This window comes from Rattus norvegicus, chromosome 1 (assembly GCF_036323735.1).
Source record: "Rattus norvegicus strain BN/NHsdMcwi chromosome 1, GRCr8, whole genome shotgun sequence".
Taxonomy (NCBI): Eukaryota; Metazoa; Chordata; class Mammalia; order Rodentia; family Muridae; genus Rattus; species Rattus norvegicus.
This window is the reverse complement of record NC_086019.1, coordinates 2,971,724-2,994,705: the sequence shown is the minus strand read 5'-3', so window position 1 is coordinate 2,994,705 and position 22,982 is coordinate 2,971,724. Positions and strand designations below refer to the sequence as shown.

Below are 22,982 nucleotides of genomic sequence, written 5' to 3'. Positions count from 1 at the left end.
CTAGGCAAGCGCTCTACCACTGAGCTAAATCCCCAACCCCGACATTGTTTGATTCTTATTTGTCTTAAAATAACTGTGTCCTTTGTATCCTCCTATCTATGGTTAATGAAATTTTTACTGGTATAGTAGTCTAGGTCGGTATCATTTGATTTTTAGAGGTTGGAAAATAACTGTCTACTCACTTCCAACTTTTAGAATCTCTGCTAGGAACTATGGTTTAATTCAGATAGGTTTCACACTGTATGTTACCTGTCTTTACCCCCCCCCCTTCTGCTTTAAGCATTCTCTCTTTGTTTGTAGAGCTTGTGCTTTGGTTATTAAGTAGTGGGAGGATTTTCTGTTTTGGTGTAGTCTAATTGGTGTTCTATATGCTTCTGATATGGTTAAAGGCATCTCTTAGTTTTTGTTGTGGAAGATGTCTTTCTATGATTTTTATTAAAATATTAGCTGGGCCTTGGAGCTGAGACTCTACCTTCTTATATTCCTATTCTTAGGTCTCCTGAAGTTTTGTGTCAGGAAATTTTTAAATTAAACATTTTCTTTGACTGATGTCTCAATTTATTTTATTGTTTCTTCGGGCCTGAGATTCTCTTTTCCACCTCCTATATTCAATGGTGATGCTTTCTTCTGTTATTCCTGCTTTCTTTTGTAAGTTTTCCATACTCATGAATCCCTCAGTTTATATTTTTTTATTGTTTTTATTTCCATTTTCATGTCTTGCACAATTGATTTATTTTCTTCATATTTAATGTATTTTCCTGTACATCTTTAAAGACTCATATGTTTCCTCTTGAAAGAGGTGTATAAATTAAATTGTATTTTCCTTGTTGCTTTTTCGAGATTTATTTCTTTCTTCTTTAAATGTCACTATCACCATTTTTTTAGTTCTTTTTATTTGTTTGCAAATTTAACAATTTTATTTTTAAAGGCTCTATGGCATTTCATTGATTATTTGTACATTTTTAAATTTTTATTAGTTATTTTATTCATTCACATTGTATATGTTGCCATACTGCTTTTCTTCCTCCCACAGTTCTTCTTCCCATTCCAGCTCACATTTGCCTCAGAGAGTGTGCTCCCCATCCTCACTGGGGCCTTAATTCTCAAGAGGATTAGGTGTATCCTCTCCAACTAAGGCCAGGAAATGTACTCTGGGAGACTGTGCCTCTATCACATTTATAAGATTGGATTTATGGTTATTTTCTTGAGCTTCAGTTGTGTTAGGCTCTACTGGATTGTTGTATAAAGGTTGGGATGTTCTAAAGGTTTCATATTGCCCTGGCCTTTGTTGATTATGTTCTTTCAAGGAACTTTAGCCACTACAGTGGATTTGGTACCTGGATGTGTAGATTGCTGTTGGTCAGCAGGTGAGAGCAGGTGAAAGACAAGGGTAGAACCTCTGATTCTCCAGTGGCAAAAGAAGGCAGGCTGATAGTTTTAGAGACAGGAGAGATAGGAGAGACAAGTGGAAGAAAAAAAAAGGAAGAAGAGAAAATCTCTCCACAATTTTCATGGCTTTACAGTGCCAGAGGTAGCTATGAATATCTTAAAAGGAATGGATAATTACAGAACAAAGCGTCTTATCTTGATGGGCAGGTTTTATCAATATCAATTGGCTCAAAGCTTATTGTGTAGACATTTTGTGAAGTGAGATTTAATTATATGAATCTGATTGTTAAAGTCAGAGCCTCTGGAATTTGTATTTTACCAGATTACAGGGATTTGTGGCAGCTAACCACAGGGAGCAGATGGCTGAGAATGTGAGCAGAGAGTCTGGCAGAAGGAGAACATCATTCGGGAGCTACAGATCCATTGAAATTGGGCAGAGAGGTGTCAGAAGAATGGTAATCTTCCGGGGGTAAAAGGCTGTTCAGGGCAGCTGGAGTTCCTCCATAGGACTCAGCAGGAGTGGAAGATGGGTAGGATATGGGAAGCTTCCCGGTATGGTCCAGTATATACAGTTCTAATGAAGCTGGGTAAAGAGGTAGGAGAATAATTGGGGTCCCACTGGGGAAGCAGGCTGCTCAGAGTAGCTTGGCTTGTTCCTGAGTACTCAGCCAACAGGGACATTGGGTGAGGGATGGAAAGGTTACCTGTCTGGTTCAGGCTGAACAAATCTGATGAATATGGGAGGGGAAGTGACAGTTGAAGCCTATAAACAGTTTTAAACAGTAAATTTCAAAGACAAATAATTTTGCCTGAATGAATTACTCTTGTGGTGACTTACAACTATAATCCTAGCACTTGGGAAATAGAAGCAAATAAATCAGGGGCTGAAGGTAATTTTGAGGAAGCTCTGACTACATAAGACCATTTAATTCTCTTTTTCTTGCTAGAATGAAAAATAATTACTTAAAACAACTTTAAATTTGGAGCTTTTAAACAGCTTCTTAGGTATTACAGTATGCACTTATGCTTATGCAGCTCAAAACCAGACATGGATATAGGCTGTTAGCAAAATGACAGGTGTGGGAGTACTCTATGTATAAGTTAAATCTTTCTTTATTCTGTGTACAAAGCAACTATCGTGACTACGGTATCAGTCCACAGTGTTTCCAGTGTATTTTCCTGCTTGGTCCCTGAAATATACTAGATGCTCACGGTAACAGTTTTATTTATAAAATATATTTTAAGAATTTATATAGCTTAAAAGATGAAGCACTTGCTGTCAACTATAACAAGAGTGAAGATAACAAAATTTCCTCAAAAGATGTAATACTGCTCATCAGCAATCACAGTGTAATTAAGGAAAACTGGATGGATAAAAAACTTGGAATATATAGTTAAGAAAAAGGTATACCTTACCACAATGAAGAGGACATGTTAAAATGTATGACCCATACAGTTTTAATAATGGAAACATTCCTTTATTCAAACAATGTTTGTATGAGGAATTGTGTATATACATTGAATGTCCTTTTTGATCTGTGTCCTCACTCAGGATGTATGAATTTCGTCAGTGCTATCTCTTCCGTTTCTTTTTTTATTTTATTTTTTTATTTTTTATTACTTTTTTTATTAACTTAAGTATTTCTTATTTACATTTCGAGTGTTATTCCCTTTCCCGGTTTCTGGGCCAACATCCCCCTAACCCCTTCCCCTCCCCTTCTTTATGGCTGTTCCCCTCCCCATCCTCCCCCCATTGCTACCCTCCCCCCAACAATCACATTCACTGGGGGTTCAGTCTTAGCAGAACCCAGGGCTTCCCCTTCCACTGGTGATCTTACTAGGATATTCATTGCTACCTATAATGTCAGTGTCCAGGATCAGTCCATGTATGGTCTTTAGGTAGTGGCTTAGTCCCTGGAAGCTCTGGTTGCTTGGCATTGTTGTTCATATGGGGTCTCGAGCCCCTTCAAGCTCTTCCAGTTCTTTCTCTGATTCCTTCAATGGGGGTCCTATTCTCAGTTGAGTGTTTTGCTGCTGGCATTCGCCTATGTATTTGCTGTATTCTGGCTGTGTCTCTCAGGAGAGATCTACATCCAGCTCCAGTTGGCCTGCACTTCTTTGCTACATCCATCTTGTCTAATTGGGTGGCTGTATATGTATGGGCCACATGTGGGGCAGGCTCTGAATGGGTGTTCCTTCTGTCTCTGTTTTAATCTTTGCCTTTCTATTCCCTGCCAAGGGTATTCTTGTTCCCCTTTTAAAGAACGAGTGGAGCATTCACATTTTGATCATCCGTCTTGAGTTTCATGTGTTCTATGCATCTAGGTTAATTCAAGCATTTGGGCTAATAGCCACTTAGGGTTGGGGATTTAGCTGAGTGGTAGAGCACTTGCCTAGCAAGCACAAGACCCTGGGTTCAGTCCCCAGCTCTGAAAAAAAAGAAAGAAAGAAATGCAAAACTCTTCCATTTCTTATATTAGCCAATCTCATGTTTAGAAGATGGAACCTCCATGCCCTTTCGAATTAGGATTCCCTGATGACTGTGGACTTCCAACATTTCCTCAAGGGCTTATTGGCCATTTAAGATTCCTCCGTTAGAATTCTCTGCTTACTTCTTTAGCCCATATATTAAATGATTGTTTTATTTACCCATTTCTGTATTTCATTTTAATGGATTCTTTGCATTGATGGTGTTTAACTTCTTGAATTTTTTATAAATTTTGGATATTAGCCCTCTATCAGATGTAGGTTTGGTGAAGATCCTTTCCCAAAATATAGGCTTTACTTTTGTCTCATTAAACATATCATTTGCCTTTCATAATCTATTCTATTTCCTGAATTCTTATTTATCAATTGTTGATCTTATATCCTAAACCATTGGTGTTCTGTTCAGTTAAATGTCTCTTGCATCAATGTATTCAAGATATTTTTAGTTTATGAGATTTACTGTTTCTAGTTTTATGTTGAAATCCTGTATACACTCAGGCTTGAGATTTTTCATAGTGATCAATACAGATCTACTTTTATTCTTCTGTATATAGATCTCTAGTTTGAGCAGCACTTTTTGCTGAAGAAGCTCCATTTTTCCCATTGTATTGTTGTGGCTACTTTCTAAAATATCGAGTGTGCATATGTAGGTTGATTCATTTCTGAAATTTCAATTGTTTCATTGATCAAACTTTCTGTGTTTGTACTGAAACCATGTAGTTTTAATTGCTGTTACTCTGGGATACAGATTGAGGTAAGACATAACAATTCCTCCCAAAGTTCTTTTATTGTTCAAGATTGTTTTGGTTTTCTTGTTTTCATTATTTTCCCATGAAAATGTTAGAATTACTCTTTGAAGATCTGGAAAGAATTGTGGTGGAATTATTATGGGTATTGCATTGAATCTGTATATTAGATTAGGTGAAACAGCCATTTTCACTGTGAATACTACAAATCCATGAGCATTGTCCATCTTTCCATCTTCTGATACCTTCTTCAATTTCTTTCCTCATGGACTTGAAGTTCTTGTCATAGAGATCTTTCGCTCTCTTTATTAGAGTTACAGCAATATATTTTATATTATTCATGGCTATTATAAAGGATGTTGTTTTACTAATGCTATTCTTAGTACATTTATTATTTGTATAAAGGAGGGCTCCTGACTTCTTTGAAGTAATTCTGTATCCAGACACATTGGTGAAGGTATTTGTGAGCTGTAGGATTGCTCTGGTAGAATTTTGAGTGTTGCTTATGTTTACATATCATAGTTGTCTTGAGCTCTGACTAAAACTTCAGGTACTAGATTGAATAACGTGGAGTAGGGCTAGCAGTTTTGTCTTCTCCCTGATTTTAATGGAGTTGTTTTAAGTTTCTCTCCATTTGATAAATGTAGGCAATTTACTTTCTATTTTATCAAATTTAATAATTATTTTTATATTTTACAGTCAAGTTATTATCCTTCCCAGTTCACATTCCCAAAATTAATCATCCCACCCTTCTTCCCACTGTTTCAGAGAAGTCCCCCCACCATGTCCCGACTCCTGGGGAACTCAAGACTCTCAAAGCTTAGGCATATCTTCTTTCCCTGAGGCAAAACCAGGAAGTCTTTTCTGTATATGTGTCAGGGGCGTGGAGCAGCACTTGTATGAAGCCTGGTTGGTATATGCATGTCTTAGAGACTTTAGGTACCAAAAACACTTGAGAGTGCTGATTTTCCTATGAGATAGGCTTCCTCTATTTATTTTTTGGGGGAGGGTATCACTTTTTTTAATTGGATATTTTTTATTTGCACTTCAAATGTTATTTTCTCTCTCAGTTTCCCAGTCATAAGACTCCTATCCCAAGCTCCTCCCCTTCTACAATATGGTGTTCCTTCCCCTACCAGCTCCTTTTCCTACACAACCCCGGTATTTCCCTATACTGGGGCTTTAGCCTTCACAATACCAAGGGCTTTTCCTTATAGTGGTACCTAGCAAAGTCATCCTCTGCTACATACGAAGCTGGAGTCAAGCATCTGTCCATGTAGTCTTTGGGTAGTGGTTTAGTCCATGGGAGCTCTGGTTGGTTGGTACTGCTCCTTTTATGGGATTGCAAGCCGCTTCAGTTCTTTCAATCCTTTCTCTAATTCCTCCAAGGTGAACTCCATTCTCAGTTCAATAGTTTGCTGCTAGCATTAGCCTCTGTATTTAACATGTTCTGAATGTGCCTCTCAGGAGAAAGCTACATCAGGCTCCTGTCAGCATGTAATACTTTTTTTTATCTTTATTAACTTGAGTATTTCTTATTTACATTTCGATTGTTATTCCCCTTCCTGGTTTCTGGGCCAACATCCTCCTAACCCCTCCCTCTCCACTTCCATATGGGCTTCCCCTCCCCATCCTACCCCCATTACCACCCTCCACCCAACAATCACGTTCTCTGGGACTTCAGTCTTGGCAGGGCCAAGGGCTTCCCCTTCCACTGGTGCTCTTACTAGGCTATTCATTGCTACCTACACAGTTGGAGTCCAGGGTCAGTCCATGTATAGTCTTTGGGGAATGGCTTAGTCACTGGAAACTCAGGATGTTTGGCATTGATATTCATATGGGGTCTCAAGCCTTTACAAGCTCTTTCAGTCCTTACTAAGATTCCTTCAATGGGGGTCCCGTTCTCAGTTCAGTGGTTTAATGATGGCATTCACCTATTTATTTGCTGTATTCTGGGTATGTCTTTCATGAGAGATCTACATCTGGTTCCTGTAGGCCTGCACTTCTTTGCTTCATCCGTCTTATCTAGTTTGGTGGCTGTATATATATGGGCCATATGTGAGGCAGGCACTGAATGGGTGTTCCTTCTGCCTCTGTTCTAAACTTTGCCACCCTATTCCCTGTCAAGGGTATTGTTCCTCTTTTAAAGAAGGAGTGATGCATTCACATTTTGGTCATCCTTCTTGAGGTTCATGTGTTCTGTGCATCTAGGGTAATTCAAGCATTTGGGCTAATAGCCACTTATCAATCAGTGCATACCATGTGTGCTTTCCTGTGATTGGATTACCTCACTCAGGATGATATTTTCAGTTCCATCCATTTGCCTATGAATTTCATAAAGTCGTTGTTTTTGATAGCTGAGTAATATTCCATTGTGTAGGTGTACCACATTTTCTGTATCCATTCCTTTTGAAGAGCATCTGGGTTCTTTCCAGCTTCTGGCTACTATAAATAAGGCTGCTATGAACATAGTGGAGCAAGTGTCTTTGCTATATGTTGGGGCATCTTTTGGGTATATGCTGAAGAGAGGTATAGCTGGGTCCTCAGGTAGTTCAATGTCCAATTTTCTGAGAAACCTCCAGACTGATTTCCAGAATGGTTGTACCAGTCTGCAATCCCACCAACAATGGAGGAGTATTCCTCTTTCTCCACATCCTTGCCAGCATTTGCTGTCACCTGAGTTTTTGATTTTAACCATTCTCACTGGTTTCGGGTGAAATCTCAGAGTTCTTTGGATATGCATTTCCCTTATGACTAAAGATGTTGAACATTTCTTTAGTTGTTTCTCAGCTATTCGGGATTCCTCAGCTGTGAATTCTTTGTTTAGCTCTGAACTCCATTTTTAATAGGGTTATTTGTCTCCTGCAGTCTAACTTCTTAAGTTCTTTGTATATTTTGGATATAAGGCCTCTATCTGTTGTAGGATTGGTAAAGATCTTTTCCCAATCTCTTGGTTGCCACTTTGTCCTAACAACAGTGTCCTTTGCCTTACAGAAACTTTGCAGTTTTATGAGATCACATTTACTGATTCTTGATCTTAGAGCATAAGCCATTGGTGTTTCGTCCAGGAAATTTTTTCCAGTGCCCATGTGTTCGAGATGCTGCCCTAGTTTTTCTTCTATTAGTTTGAGTGTATCTGGTTTGATGTGGAGATCGTTGATCCACTTGGACTTAAGCTTTATACAAGGTAATAACCATGGATCAATATGCATTCTTCTACATGCTGACCTCCAGTTGAACCAGCACCATTTGCTGAAAATGTTATCTATTTTCCATTGAATGGTTTTGGCTCCTTTGTAAAAAATCAAGTGTCCATAGGTGTGTGGGTTCATTTCTGTGTCTTCAATTATATTCCACTGGTCTATCTGTCTCTGTACCAATACCATGCTGTTTTTATAACTATTGCTCTGTAATACTGCTTGAGTTCAGGGATAGTGATTCCTCCAGAATTCCTTTTATTGTTGAGGATAGTTTTAGCTACCCTGGGTTTTTTGTTATTCCAGATGAATTTGCAAATTTTTCTGTCTAACTCGCTGAAGAATTGGATTGGTATTTTGATGGGAATTGCACTGAATCTGTAGATCGCTTCTGGTAAAATGGCCATTTTTACTATGTTAATCCTGCCAGTCCATGAGCATGCGAGATCTTTCCATCTTCTGAGGTCTTCTTCAGAGTCTTGAAGTTCTTATTGTACAGATCTTTTACTTGCTTGGTTAAAGTCATACCGAGGTATTTTATATTATTTTGGATTATTATGAAGGGTGTCGTTTCCCTACTTTCTTTCTCGGCTTGTTTCTCTTTTGTGTAAAGGAAGGGTACAACTAAGGATGTTGAGCATTGCATTAGGTGCTTCATGGCCATTCGATATTCCTCAGTTGAGTATTATTTGTTTGGTTTTGAACTCCTTTTTTATTAGTTTTATTTGGTTCTCTGGTTGTCAATGAGTTTTCTAAAGCCTCTTGCCAAAATCTTACATACATTTAGACAGTATACAGGAGAATTAATAATTCTGAAATATGACACCAAGAAGAAAGTGAGAAACAAAAAGACTAGAAGATGTAGTTTCTTAGAAAGGCTTATGTGTTATTTATTTTGTACCAGTGCCTTCAACTGAGAGAATGAGTGATGGTGTTTATTCCAGAAGATTCTACAATCCAGCAAGCTTTCCAGTGAATATTCAACAATGGGAAATGAAACTTTCAAAGCTGAGCGAATCTTTGTTATTTCTTGTAAGATATTGTCTCATCATTTATGTTAATCATAAGGTTACTGTGTAGAAGAAGATGCCTTTGATTAACTTATAGTCCTCCCATATGCCTTTTTCTTCACAAGATTACAGGCATTTGGCAGCAACTCTACACAGTTTCCCAGAGAACATTTATGTGTTTGTGACTGCTGCTGTTTTACTTGTTATGTGGTTTATATGAGGGATTGCTTTTCCACATTAGGAAGTACATCTGCAAAGTGTATAGATGCATGCCATAATCCCTTAGTGATGTTTGACTTGAATATTGAATTTTCAGGACTAGTGTGAGTTCTTGAATTTTAACCTAAAATAGGTTAGGTCCAAATACCTTCAATTCGGAAAAAATAAATCTCAGAAAAACTTCAAAGTATTTTTGTTGTCTTTTGATTTGTTTTGTTCTCCCATTTATTTTAAATCATATTTGTTTGATTGGAGGTACTCATATGTCTATGAGTGCACAGTGACAAAAGAGTGAAAATCAAAAGATGTATTCATAGGTGCTTTGAGCCTGGAAACAACTTTCCCTAAATTAACAAACACTCACCGCATTCCCAAATAGAGAACATTTAATATTTCTATTCAAATTAAAAGTACAGATGCTAACAAATACCAGATATGATCTAGCATCACACAGCCTGATTTTAACTTTGTTTCTCAAAATCCATTGTTGCCTCATCCTTCGTATTGAGAATATTACTATCATGAGCCACCATGCCTGGCATTAGGAGTTCATTAAAATGCAATTTCTTAAAAAACATTTCAATCATATTGTTTTGTGCTTAAGACCCAGTCCTTGATTTATATCAAATTAGGGAACAACTTCCCTTTCGATTTCTGATGCTGTGCTAACAGAAAATTCTGGGAATTTTAGGGTTCATTTGTATTCCTGCTTATAGAATTGCACTGGAAAAACATAAGCATGAACTAAAGGAAGCCATGGAGGAATAAAAATTATTGACTTGCTAAGTTTGGTTTTCGACACTGCACTGGGCTGACAAGCCAAGTATAGCATTGCACACATTGCATTGGGTCCAGCTACACTGATCACTAATCAAAGAAGCACCTTAAACTCATGTTCACATTTCCTCCTCTGAAATGATTCTAATTTTATCAAGGTGATAAAAATTAACCAGTACAATATTTTGCATATGCTTTATCAAGTGAACATGTGGAGATGCATAATGTGAAAATCACAAAGAATAAATAAAAAAGATAAATATTTAAATTAAATTAAATGAAAAAAGAACTTGGTGAAATTGCATCTGTGAAAGGAACCTGATCTTAAAAAACTCTCAAAGGTTTTTAAACTATTGCATGTCATGTAAGTACATATCAAAGTTGACTATTACTGATGATGTGCTCAATGATCAAGAAGAATTTCTGAAAAAATTACTTGTCACTGTTTTATCAGACTAACAAACTTCCTTCACAGTCAGGGAAATGTGACAGTATGCAGAAAATGGAGATTTCATATTTTATATATGGAATGTAAGAGGTATGGTGGTCTGCAATCAGAAGCTTTACCTCTAATTACTAGAATTCAAATTGGTAGAAATTGCACTACATGTTTCCAGTGTAAAGGTAAAGGGTATAAAGATGAAGGTATCTTCTTACAAATTTTTCCCTCATCCAAAGAATCAAAACAAAACACAACAAACAAAGAAACCAAAAAGTGAAACCAAACAAAACCAACCAAGCAACCAAATGAACAACATCAGCAACAACAACAAGAACAAAAAGCCCAGGGATTAGTGAAGAAGTTGATGGGAGAAATCTTCAGTGTCAAAGGATGAGGAAGTTAGCTGTGAAGAAGAATATTCTAAGAAGAGCATAGGTAGAAAAAAGTTTTAGGAATATGACTCCAAAAATACAATCTGAGGAAGAATCATTACACTGTGAATGTCAGTATGGAAGGAAGATAGCTTGCAAAGCTTTTAGGCTACACAGCAATTTAAAGGAATTTGTAAGTAATATAATAGGACACATTGTCATTGCAAGGGAAGGAAACAAAGAATTGTTGGTTATGTAGTATCAAATGATGAGCCATGAGAACATAAATATATGTAATTTTTACATGGTCCCTACAGTTTATATTTCAAAATGTACATGTATATAAAACACATATATGTATTCAGCAACATTTAATGATATAAGAGTCCATGGACTTTTTAGGAGTGCCAGAGAGGTAAAAATGGTGTGTTAGAATCAAGATATATAATGGAAAAACTGCAATTAAATTACACACTGAAAAGTAAACTACCAAATACCAGTAAAAAATAAAAAATCAAAAACCATTATTTTGAAAAAATGACACTACTTCACAAACTATTGTTCAGAAATAGTGTTTTTTTTGAATCTGTGTCTTTGTGTATGCAATATGAAACTAAATAATCTTTAGTTATTCCTACTTGGAGAAAATGCATGCGATTCTTCATCTAAAGTGTTTTATATGTTTGCAGACTTCACTGACCAAATTTTGAAAAGGGTAATTTGTATTACATTATTTTTCTTATCAATTTTCCTTAGCTAATGAGCCACTCTTACATTTCATAATGATATGGTGTGTTTTCATATAAAGATCAAAAGTAGGCAAAATCTGAACCCCACGTCCTTTTCGTATACTGTACTCTTCTTAGTATGGTATTTGATATTCTGAATATCTTCATAGTATATTATGAAGCTATTCCAATATCTCATGCCTCTGTGGTAACCATTAACATTATTAAATTTTGTAATGATGCTCCACACTCTACTAAGATTCAACCTTGTTTCTCTTTTCAAATCAGTGCCTTTCATTGCATCCATAATGAATCCAATGGCATTCCAATACTCACATAAAGCAATTTACCAATTTGCTGATGTTTTAGTTTCTGTTGCTATAACAAAACACCATGAGAAAAGTGTTATTTCCATATGGACCTTGGTCACATTCAATTGAATGAAGTCAAAAATAAATAAATAAATAAATAAATAAATAAATAAATAAGAACCTGGATGCAGGAATTCAACGATAGACCATGAAATAATGCTGATTACTGGCTTCATGTCCAGCCTATGACAGTCTTCTTCCTTATAACTTCCAGAACAACTTGCTTGGAGGTGGCACTGGCTACATGGAGCAGAGTCACCTTATACTAATCCGTAGTTAAGAACATTTCTTAAACACATATCTACAAATCAAAGTGATTGTAGCCTCTCATTAATGGAGAATTCCTGTTCTCAATATGTTTAGGTTTCTGAGAGCTCATTTGCCACCAAAACTTAGTAATTGGTATTGCTTTAGGCAGTGCTGTCCTGTGGTACAAATACTATTCTTAGATATTACTTAATTTTCTTTGATGATTTATGAACACTTTTCTTAAGACAAAGCAAAATAGATATGTTGAGAATCTTCTAATATTTTAAAACTATCAAAGGGTCGATAAAGCAATTTATTTTTCTATTTCCGAAGAACATTTAAATCTGGTCGAACTAAAAGAACATAACACTTTTGGAAAAATATACACCCTAGCAACCCTGCACTAGAAGCCAAGATGGAGAAAACCTCCACAATAACCATATCCTTCCCCCTGGTGCTGTGGTAGACAGGGAGGAAGGTGATCCAAACACTGTAGAACACCAACATGCTGAATGTTAAGAACTTGGCCTCATTGAATCTGTCAGGAAGGTTCCTAGCCAAGAAAGCCACAGTGAAGCTCCCCAGAGCCAAGGAGCCCAAATATCCCAAGACAAAGTGGAAGGCAATGACTGAGCCTTTGTTGCAAATGATGATTACCTTCCCATGTTCAGATTGTATATCTCTGTCAATAAATGGAGGAGATATCACCAACCAGACTGCACAGAGAACAAGTTGGATTAGGGTGCAAATGGGAATGAGCAAGTTAATTGCCCCTTTTATCATTATCTTTTTTATCCTTCTCTCTGGAGTAGTGAGCTTGAAAGCTGTGACCACAGTTATTGTTTTGGCCAACACAGTAGAAATAGCAACAGTGAAAAATATTGCAAATGTGGTCTGCTGCAGGATGCAGGTGGCCTGGTTGGGGTGTCCAATGTAGAGCAATGAGCAGAGAAAACAGAAGACTAGAGATATGAGCAGGATGTAGCTGAGAATGCGGTTGTTGGCTTTCACAATGGGTGTATCTTTGTACTTCACAAAAGTGACCAGGACTAGGATTGTGATGGCTGAGAAGGACAGGGCCATGCAGCCTAGAGCCATGCCCAGTGGATCTTCATAAGCGAGAAATGTCACCACTCTTTGGAGACACTGGCTTTGTTCTAAGTTGGCATATGAATCATCTGGACATTTCACACACTGCTCCATATCTGCTGGCAAAGAACAATAATCCCTTATAAGGTACCATAATTGTGTATTTAATAATTATATATTTGTTTTATTCAGAGGATATATCAATAATTTGGGGTTGAGAATATATTTTGTTAATTATTGCTATAGGGACTAATAACTTAAGCCTGCTATCTATTAACCTATGCTTTGAGATGGAACAAATTGTTATAAAAAATGGAAAATTTATCTCTTAAACAAAAATGAAATAAAAATATGATGATTACTAATATGCATAATCTCAGTTGATTTTATTTCTCAAACCATAAAATCACTATTTAGACATAAGGGTAGTACGCAAACATATTTATTGATTTTGATTGACCAAAATCATTATTCTTTGGGAATTGTGCACTTTGTCTTTATCTACACATAGTCTTGTGAACATGCAATTCCTCATTCAAATACTGTTTGTGTAAAGGAATATTTTCATTCTTGAAGCCGTATGTCTCATAAACTTATGCATGTCCCTCTTGTTGTTGTACAATTTTCTTCCCCAAAACTAATCCCCCTGGTTATGGCTATAGAAATTTATGGCATGAAGATTATTTATATTGACATTCATCCCGCTTGCCTTAGTTAGGCTGTGATTAATAATAAGCACTCTCCCATCTCTTGTTGCATTGTTGAAATCGTCACTCTTTTTCTAATTTTTGATAGGAAATGCCTAATTTCTTTTGCTATTTAAGATATTAATATATGTTTCGCTAGAGAACACTTGTTGTTCTGAGCATCTTGTTTTTGTCAAGGACTAAACTGTGTGACAGAAAGATTGTGCACTGTACATGTATTCAAGATTCTCTGTACATAGGATCAAAGAAGAATAAACATCTGCTTAGGTTATGCCTAAAATTATTTTTAAAAAGTTTTCACATGTATGTCCCCTGAAACATTTTCTGCATAATATAAAACCATTATCCATTATATTGTGAGAGACATGAGATTTTTTAGAAGATATTACAGGAAATATATTGGATCCAAGAGAAACTGATATTATTTAACTAATTTAATTCTTAAACATGGAGAATTTTGGGCTATAGTTTCCATCTAGGTTATATCATATTTCTAGTTTGTAAAGAGAAGGTATTCGAATTCATCAAATGTTCTTCTGCATGAAAGCATGTACCTGTATCATTGGCAATCTCATTTTCTTGACACTGGACACAATCAAAGCAGCAATCGGCTGTTTCTTTCTGATGAATTTTTCTGAATCCTGCAGTACATGTCATACTACACACTGAGGGGGGAATCTGAGGCAATACACATATAGACACACAGACACACAGATACACACACATTTATATGTAATATATATATGAAGTATGCAATTATATATATATATGTATATATATGTAATTGATGTGTATGTGTGTGTGTGTAGTTCATGAATACATCATATGCAAAATGACCCATAGATTAATAAATGGGACATTAACAGATATATTCCTCTGATAATTTATTATTGTATTACCTTAAAATATACTGAATGTCATACAATAATTACTATGTCATGTAATATTATATATAAAATATTGTTTGTGTAACAATTTAAATTTCTTCCTTGCTAATCTGATTAATTCAAATGGAACGTTTATGTGGCATCAGTTTTTTTCCCAAGATTTATAAATAAAAATAGTAACACTGAGTTTTATGGAGAGAGAAGATAGGATATATCAAGAAAGACTTATTCAATGAATAAGAACAAAGTATGTCATTTAAGACTCTCATACTATTAATGAACTTTTCCTAAGTGTAAAAGATAACCTCTAATACCCATTCCATCCCTACCCTTGTTTCTATTAGAGAGCTCCCCCAAAATCTGGCCACTCTGGCCTCACTGATCTAACATTCTCATATTCAGTGTCATGCACCCTCCATAGGCCTCTCTTCACTACGATTCCAGATAAGGCAATACTCTGCAGAGGAGGGGAAACTGGGAAGGAGGATAATATTAAATTTAAATAAATAAAATTAATAATAAAAATCTATAAATTAAAAAGTGAAAAGTTTGAATCTGGAAAAATACTTCTCTTAGTGAATCCATGCTCTACTTAATTAGGCTACAACTTTATGCATACATAATCAGAAAATTACAGCGTTTATCTGTAGTTACAGTAATATATATATATATGTAAAATATATATGTGTGTGTATGTATACATGTATATGTTGGTATAAATTTAATAAATATATTTCTGTAGTGTGGGGTAAATAGTTACATCGCTGCAAAGGAACATGAAATTCAGAGTTCTTGAATCCCTATGACCGGATTACATGAATTTTAATGTTATTCAATTTTGGTGCTTGTAACTGAGAATGGTCATTTGCAAGAGTATTAATTGGTCTTAACCACATGGACATTGTCTCAGTGCATCCTATTTTAAAATTTAGACATCTATAAAAATAAAAATTATAATATACTTACCAATGTTTCTCCTGTGACCCACTCCCAGTCTTCAGATATATGAAGTTGTTGACTCTGTGGCAAACAAGGAAAATAGCTTCCTATTTTCACTTTTAATCCGAGGCCTTGTGGAAAATTCCAAGTGATGAAAATGTCATACGTGGCACACTGATTTTCCTTATGTTTCGTGTCCACCAGTTCTCCAACAGGGTTAGTAAATTCAATAGTTTTCAGCAAAGAAGTCACCTAAATGAGAGGAATCATTAGATGATTACATGTGAATATCAATACAGAGAATGCCAAATTGAGAATGTCCCATGATCTTTTAGTTTCTTTCAGAAAAGACAGGTGTATTAATGTAATCCGATGTAGTAAAATGCACTATACTGAATTATTACAAGTTATAATTACATGCTATATTGTATAATTACATGTTAATATAACTTATATTAATGTGTGATGGTTAAAAAACCTGGAATAAATGATTACCAGAGAACAAATCACATGGTTTGTGTGTGTATGTGTACACATGTTTGTCAAAAATAATATTTAAAAGCTAAAGCCAAATATGTAAGAAATAAGGGGAAATTAAACATTCTGGAAGTTTTGGAAGTAAAGTATGATAGTGGGTAAATCATGTACATACTGCACACATATATGAAATAACCATAAACTTAATACAATGTGCACTCTTCATCATTTGTGTTTTATAAACAATTATTAATTCAAATGAATATCTATTATCAGAGCACATATACTTATTTTTGAGAAATTCTTCTTGAGAAAAATAGTCTAGTCTAGTCATCACTTAAGGATTTTATGATAAAACTCTTGGCTCTTTTTAAATTTTGAACTTATTTGGTTAAAAATTGAAACACAATTTCACATAATTCACTGATATTTATAAAAATGTATTGTCTCCTATTCAATGTTATCACTGTTTAAGATATATCCAGGTCAAAAATTCATTTTGGAGTTTTGCAGTATAGAAAACTATACACTGAGGGACAACCTCTCACAAATGTATGTGAACTTCCTAGTGGCCTGAAAGGTCACATTGATAAATCTAAGCATAATGAAATGTAACAAACATTACCTGCTGACAGTCGGTGAATAATCCTTTGGGTTCTTCCATTTTCTGAGACTCTACTTGTTGAAAAATGAGTTTATGGTAGGTGTGGGCCACAGCATACACAGCATTATACAAATTGTAACCTTCTTCACTCAGGACCATGTCAAATGTATGCTGTATTAACCATTCTAATGGGTTTTTGAACGTAAAACAATCCATTTTCTTCTTGTTCTTTGAGATTGAACAGTTAAAATGATTCCACTGCAGCATAGACTGCGAAATGTCTACCGGATACATGGATGTGTTTATTGTTTGCATAAAATTTCTAAATACAGCAATGTCATTGTGGTGGTGGGCAAAAGTGACAGTCCCGTGGGAGAAATCAAGGCTGAAATCTTTTTTATGTGTGATGACATCCCATTGTGAGGTTGTGATCCAGATTCTCTGTGCACCTAAATATGCCCATCTTCTAAAGCTGAGTTCTAGAGTGGAGTTCACTTCTCCATAAATGATAACAACCTTTGCTGAAGATGTCATAAGTTGTTGGTCATATATCTTAACTCTTGTCTTGTATATCTGCATGGTTTCTGGGATCATATTCACAAAAGCTAAACAGATTGCATGCCTTTGCATTTCTTCTCTCAAGTCTGAAAGAAACTGAATACCTTGGTCATCATCTGAGATGACCAGTCCTATCCAAGTCCATCCAAAATGAAACATCAAGGAGACCATGCCATGGAACAAATATGTGTCCTTGGCTGCTATCTGATAGATATAGGGAAACTGGTCATGGTCACTCAGATTAGGGTTAAATGAGCCAAAGAAAATCTAAAGAGTATAGAAGAGAGGATGAAACATCCACATGAGAAAATGATTGTTACAAGGTTTGGACATATATACAAGTAACGTTTCTCACCATTCAGAACTCAGATTAAGTGTTGTAAGATTACAGTATACATATCATATATTTTTACTATTATATCCTAGAATATTCCTGAATCTGAATGTTCTGAAAAGCAGTTTTTTCTATTTTCCCAGTATAGTTATACAATCTGATTATTTTACTTTAGTGTGTGTGTGCGTGCGTGCGTGTGTGTGTGAGTGTGTGTGTGTGTGTGTGTGTGTGTGTAGCAGCATACCCACAAATGCATGGTGTCCAAGTTTTATTGTAGGCACATGTAAATGGAATTTAAAAGTTGGTGTCACACCTTATTACCTTTGGTGTTCTTGAATAAATTGATAGTTTTAAGGATGTTGTCCATGATGGTCCTGTAAGGTCTACATCACAAAGTTGATTTATACCACAGTAATAATTAAATAGTTCAGAATTGCTGTTTTGATGTAAATATGCTTTATCCAGAACTCCCAATGTATCTTCACACAGGCCAAAAATGATGTTAAATATCAAAGACATGTTGGGCAAAAGATAAGGATTCTTGTTGATCTCATCAGTTGCAAATAACAATACCAGAAAAAACTCATATTTTCTTGCTGGTATCCTAAAACCAAGCATAATGATGTTGAAGGGAGACGTATGAAAAATAAAATTTCAATTGTAGTTAAGTTTGTACCACAAGACATTCTAAATTTCTGTCTAAATTTCATGAAATAAATCTCATAAATTAGAGATCTTAATATTTGAATACAACTTAATAATTCATAGACCTAGGATACTAATCTATGATAAATTTTTTAATTGTGAAAGTCAATAAGAGGACTATTTTATCTCTGAATACAATCTTCAAGCCACATTAGAGTCCAATTGAGTAAGACTGTTATAATATAGTCTGGGAGATGTAATTCCACCAATGCAAATAACAAGCATGACTTAAACCACACATGAAATACAAAACATATTTGCACTATATTTTTATTATTTAAATGTACTTTATATTCAAACATGTTAATAATATTTAATATTTTGCAAATCATAGATTACATCAAAAATTTTTGTTCAACTTTTACATTCATATACCTTTATACCCAAAAATATCAATAATGGATATTTAATATGTTTATTACTCATGATTGTATATCAAATGTTGAATAGTAAATTGTTTCAAAACTCAAAATATTATTTGAGTATCAAGCAGAGTAAAAGAGCATGAAGAATTCAAAGGTAAATCATTTAGAAATATATTCAAAAGCCCTTATATAATAATACCTAATAGAGTAAGTATATGCAAAATGAATTATATATCTGTGTAAATGATCTAACAATCAATTTATTTTAAAAAGGGTATCAGTTCTTTTAGGAGAGAATTTATTGTATCAAAAGAACATTTTTCAAATTTCAAATTAGGAAAAACTCTTTGAAGTTAAACATTATAAAAATGCTAATTTTATGCATAGTGAGAAACATTATCAATAATATTTCCTTGTTCGTAGAACATGTATTTAATAGTTTCAACTGTCAATATTCATTAAAATATTTAAAGATATATTCCACTTAAATGTATTTATTCATTTCAAGTACATTAAATGATAGAATATACTCTGTAACCTGAATAATATCTTATAGGCTCCATTACACATCAACTTAAAGTTACCTTTTAGTGTGTTGTTATTATTTTAAGTTTGTAAATGTGGATTGACATTTCTCTTAACACTTCAGGCCTCCTAATTCTTTAAGGTCCTTTAACAGTTGTCTGAGCAGTAAGATCTTCTTCCATTTGAAATGTGTTCCTCTGCCCAAGCACAGTTGGCAGTTCATCTGTTCATCTGTTACTATTAGAAATTACCTCTCATCTGGAGTAAAACACCAAACATGCTCTTTTTGCTGAAATTATCACTTTTCACTTAAATGTTTGGACCTAGATTTTTCTTCTAAACTGTAAAAGTGTATTGGTACAATTCGTATATTTGTAAATTTAAATCTTATTATGGCTTATAGAAGTGTCACTAATGAGAATGTCCACTATTTCTTTCAATGAAATCTGGGATAATACAGAGTGCATCAGAAATGAAATTTCTACTGACCTAACCCAAAATTACAATAATGTGAAGCCACCACCAATATCAAAGTGTACACAGTATACTGTGGCTAACAATTCGAAAATATTTTGTTTAAATCCCAAAGACAAAAAAATTGAATAAGAAATGGGGTGAGCGTCAGGGATAGAAAAGTGCAGGAAACTTCAGTGTATGAAAGAATGAAGTTCCAAGCACACTCATTAGCGAAAATTTGAGTGATTTCAAGACCCCCTCTCTCATGATCTGCAGGCACAAATGATAACATCTCACATTTGGAATTTAAGAACTATGTAGCCACATTGAGAACAGCTTCTTATCCACAAGAAGTACATTTATTCTCCTAGATTTTCTCTAATGTAAAATATTTTAAATATTAAGAAAAATATTGAATGTCTATATGATACAGATAATAAGTCTAATATGTGACTGAGTATTTGCATCACTGGATGAAAAGATATTCTGCTAACAGAATAAGAAATCTGGCAGGCTTTTTCCATATTCAGTGACAGCTCTAGAATGAGAGGAGTGGCTCATTTAAAGACTATTTTATAATGCAAAGCATATACATGCTCATGAGTATATATTTAATAATATACATGTAATCATATATAGTAGACATCTTTCCACCACCATACCACACAGATTTCAATGTCTGAGTTTATGCCCAAATTTTAGAGGCCAAAATTAGATAACCATATTATTGAGGCATTTAGAGGTATGTTTATACAGGAATGGTTGGCAGAAAATTGAAGAGAGGCAGTGATGCAGTCTCCTCATATTGAGATTTTGCCAAAAGTGGGAATTATGAATTCAAGGTAAAGGTAAAAACATATTTCAATATATGATATCAATAACGATTCAAGAGATAGAATCCAGTCTCTCTCATTTCCCAGCTTTGTGAAATAGAGCCAATGTAGTAAAGCTAAGGTAAACCATGACACATTTGAAAGTCCTAAAATAGTGATTGAAATTATAATTAATTTTCTGTCGTTCCTAAAGTTACAAGGGAAAAATTGGACAGAATCTCACAGTTGTGTACACAGCTACATATTTCTAATTCATAGTATTGAAGCAGGAAATAAAGTTAATAACTTACCTAAAATTAATAATGTCATTATAAAAATCTTCTGGAATAGGGCCCTCGTGTGTAAAAAGAACAAAACCACAGTCACTTCGCAAATCTCCATCATTATCTTCACTACTCTTTATCCTCCAAAAGCAGTTGGGTTCAGTCAAACTGCACAAGATGAGACAAAACTTCAGGGAAAAAATGGCAATAGTGAAAGCACACAGCTTCTTCATGTCTCCTAGGATCTAGCATGGAGCAGTTGTGAAACCTGATTCTTATGCAGGCAAACATAACACACACATTTACACCAGTTTGTATATTTTAAGGCTTCTGCTGATGGGCGATCCACTTAATTATATTCAACAATTCATTTCTGTTCATCCTATGTTCTGCTCCCTGGATACAATGAGAAAATTCTGGCCTCAAGCTCTACATCTGAGGTCTGAAAACTTTTGATCAAAACATTTCCAAAAACATGTTTTGAAGATAATGTTCTCCATCCACAGCTGCCATGATTTCATTAACATCAATGCCATAAATATTCCAAAGGCCAATCTTCTCTTGAACAACCTTCAACAGACCAGTGTCAACAGCAATATTTATGAACCCAATAGATTTCCTCAGAACTTTTATAGTAAGACAAGAGTTGAGAAGGTATAAATGATCCATATCATTTGGACTTTGAGTTGAATCGTGGCACATTATGTCTTTCATTCCCTGGTGTAGGGAAGGGAACTTTCACATTCAACATTGAGGCAGGAGTTGAACATGTTCACAAAATCTCCTTAAGCGTCTCATGATTCTTGTGATCTGGAGAATATATCATTATGCTAAATCCAATAATTCCTGGAATCATACAGATTCAACATGCATCCTGTTCAATATCAATTCCTATGCATACATGTAGTGGGTTGTAACGCTGATGTCTTGCCTGATAATCAGTTCTTGACACTCAATGACATTTGATAATATTTTTTTCTCTGATGTTTGTTCACACCTCAATAAGATGGTTGAGAACAATTTTATGTGTTTTCTTTAAAGGAATGACAGAATATACCTGTCATTTATGAGAGAGAATTTTATTGCTAATGTTAGTATATAACATATATTTTTATGCCTAGTTGGTATTTGTTTTGAAATGGTATTGTCTTGGTTTACATTGCAACAAGACAGATGCATGTCTGATATGTAGGTTGTTGTCTATAGGCAGCAGAGGGCTGGTACCAGTTAGGTCAATGCCATGATTGTACAGTAAAAAAATAAGGTGGGAGAGAAAAAGAAGAGAGAAAAATCAAGATGGAGACAGAGAAGCGTGATCTGCATCTGGGTGGTCTTGAATTGTCAAGGTAGATGGGGTGGATTTCTGTAATCAAATTTATATTTTCTAGGCAAGAAGCTTATATCCTTATCAACTGTTTGTAAGTTTATTGTTTGGATGTATTTTGGATTGAAAATTTAACATACAATCCAATTGTTGTGTTAGAGTTTGTTCCATCTTGATTTCTATGTTTAATTGGGTATTTCTTATTTATGTTTCAAATGTTACTCCCTTTACCGGTTTCCTGACCACAAGCCTCCTACAACCCCCCTTTTATATGGGTGTTCCTCTCTCCATCCATAACCCCTTATCCTTTCTCCCCCCAAAAATTCCCTACACCAGGAGTCCGTCCTTGGCAGGACCAAGGGCTTCTCCTTCCATTTCTGCCTAGCAAGGTCATCCTTTGCTACATATGCAGTTGTAGCCATGGGTCAGCCTGAGTAGTGGTTTAACAGTGAGAGTATACCATCTGTGTTTTTCTGTGATTTGGTTACCTAAATCAGGATGATATTTCTAGTTCATTCCATTTGCCTATGAATTTCATGAAGTCATTGTTTTTTGATACCTGAGTAGTATGCCATTGTGTAGATGCACCATATTTTCTGTATACATTCCTCAGTTGAAGGTCATCTGGGTTCTTTTTAGCTTCTGGCTATTATAAATAAGGCTGCTATGAACATAGTGGAGAATGTGGCTTTGATGTATGTTGGAGCGTCTTTTGGGTGTACGCCCAGGACAGGCATACCTGGGTCCTCATGTTATACAATGTCCACTTTTGTGAAGCACCTTCTGACTGATTACAAAAGAGGTTGTTCCAGGTTGCAATACCACCAACAATGGATGAGTGTTTTTCTTTCTCCATATCTTCACCAACATCTGCTGTCAACAGGTTGTTCATCTTAGCCATTCTGATTGGTATGAGGTGGAATCTCAGGG

The 22,982-nt window shown here is 35.2% G+C and overlaps 1 protein-coding gene across 8 annotated transcripts; it reads right to left on the bottom strand.

Moving 5' to 3' along the window:
- Positions 1–12,307: 12,307 nt before the first annotated feature.
- On the bottom strand, positions 12,308–20,961 carry Vom2r5 (vomeronasal 2 receptor, 5). 8 transcript variants are annotated; one of them, NM_001099462.1, is made up of 6 exons: positions 20,756–20,961; positions 17,903–18,185; positions 16,711–17,514; positions 15,636–15,860; positions 14,337–14,460; positions 12,308–13,194 (listed from the first exon to the last, which is right to left on the bottom strand). In NM_001099462.1, exons 1-6 carry the CDS (start codon positions 20,959–20,961, stop codon positions 12,308–12,310), a joined length of 2,529 nt encoding a protein of 842 aa, NP_001092932.1. The 8 variants fall into 8 exon arrangements, with proteins under 8 accessions (NP_001092932.1, XP_017445186.1, XP_017445187.1 ...); XM_017589697.2 differs by having other exon boundaries at positions 12,308–13,191; XM_017589698.2 differs by having other exon boundaries at positions 12,308–13,191; positions 14,337–14,474; positions 15,644–15,860.
- Positions 20,962–22,982: the final 2,021 nt, after the last annotated feature.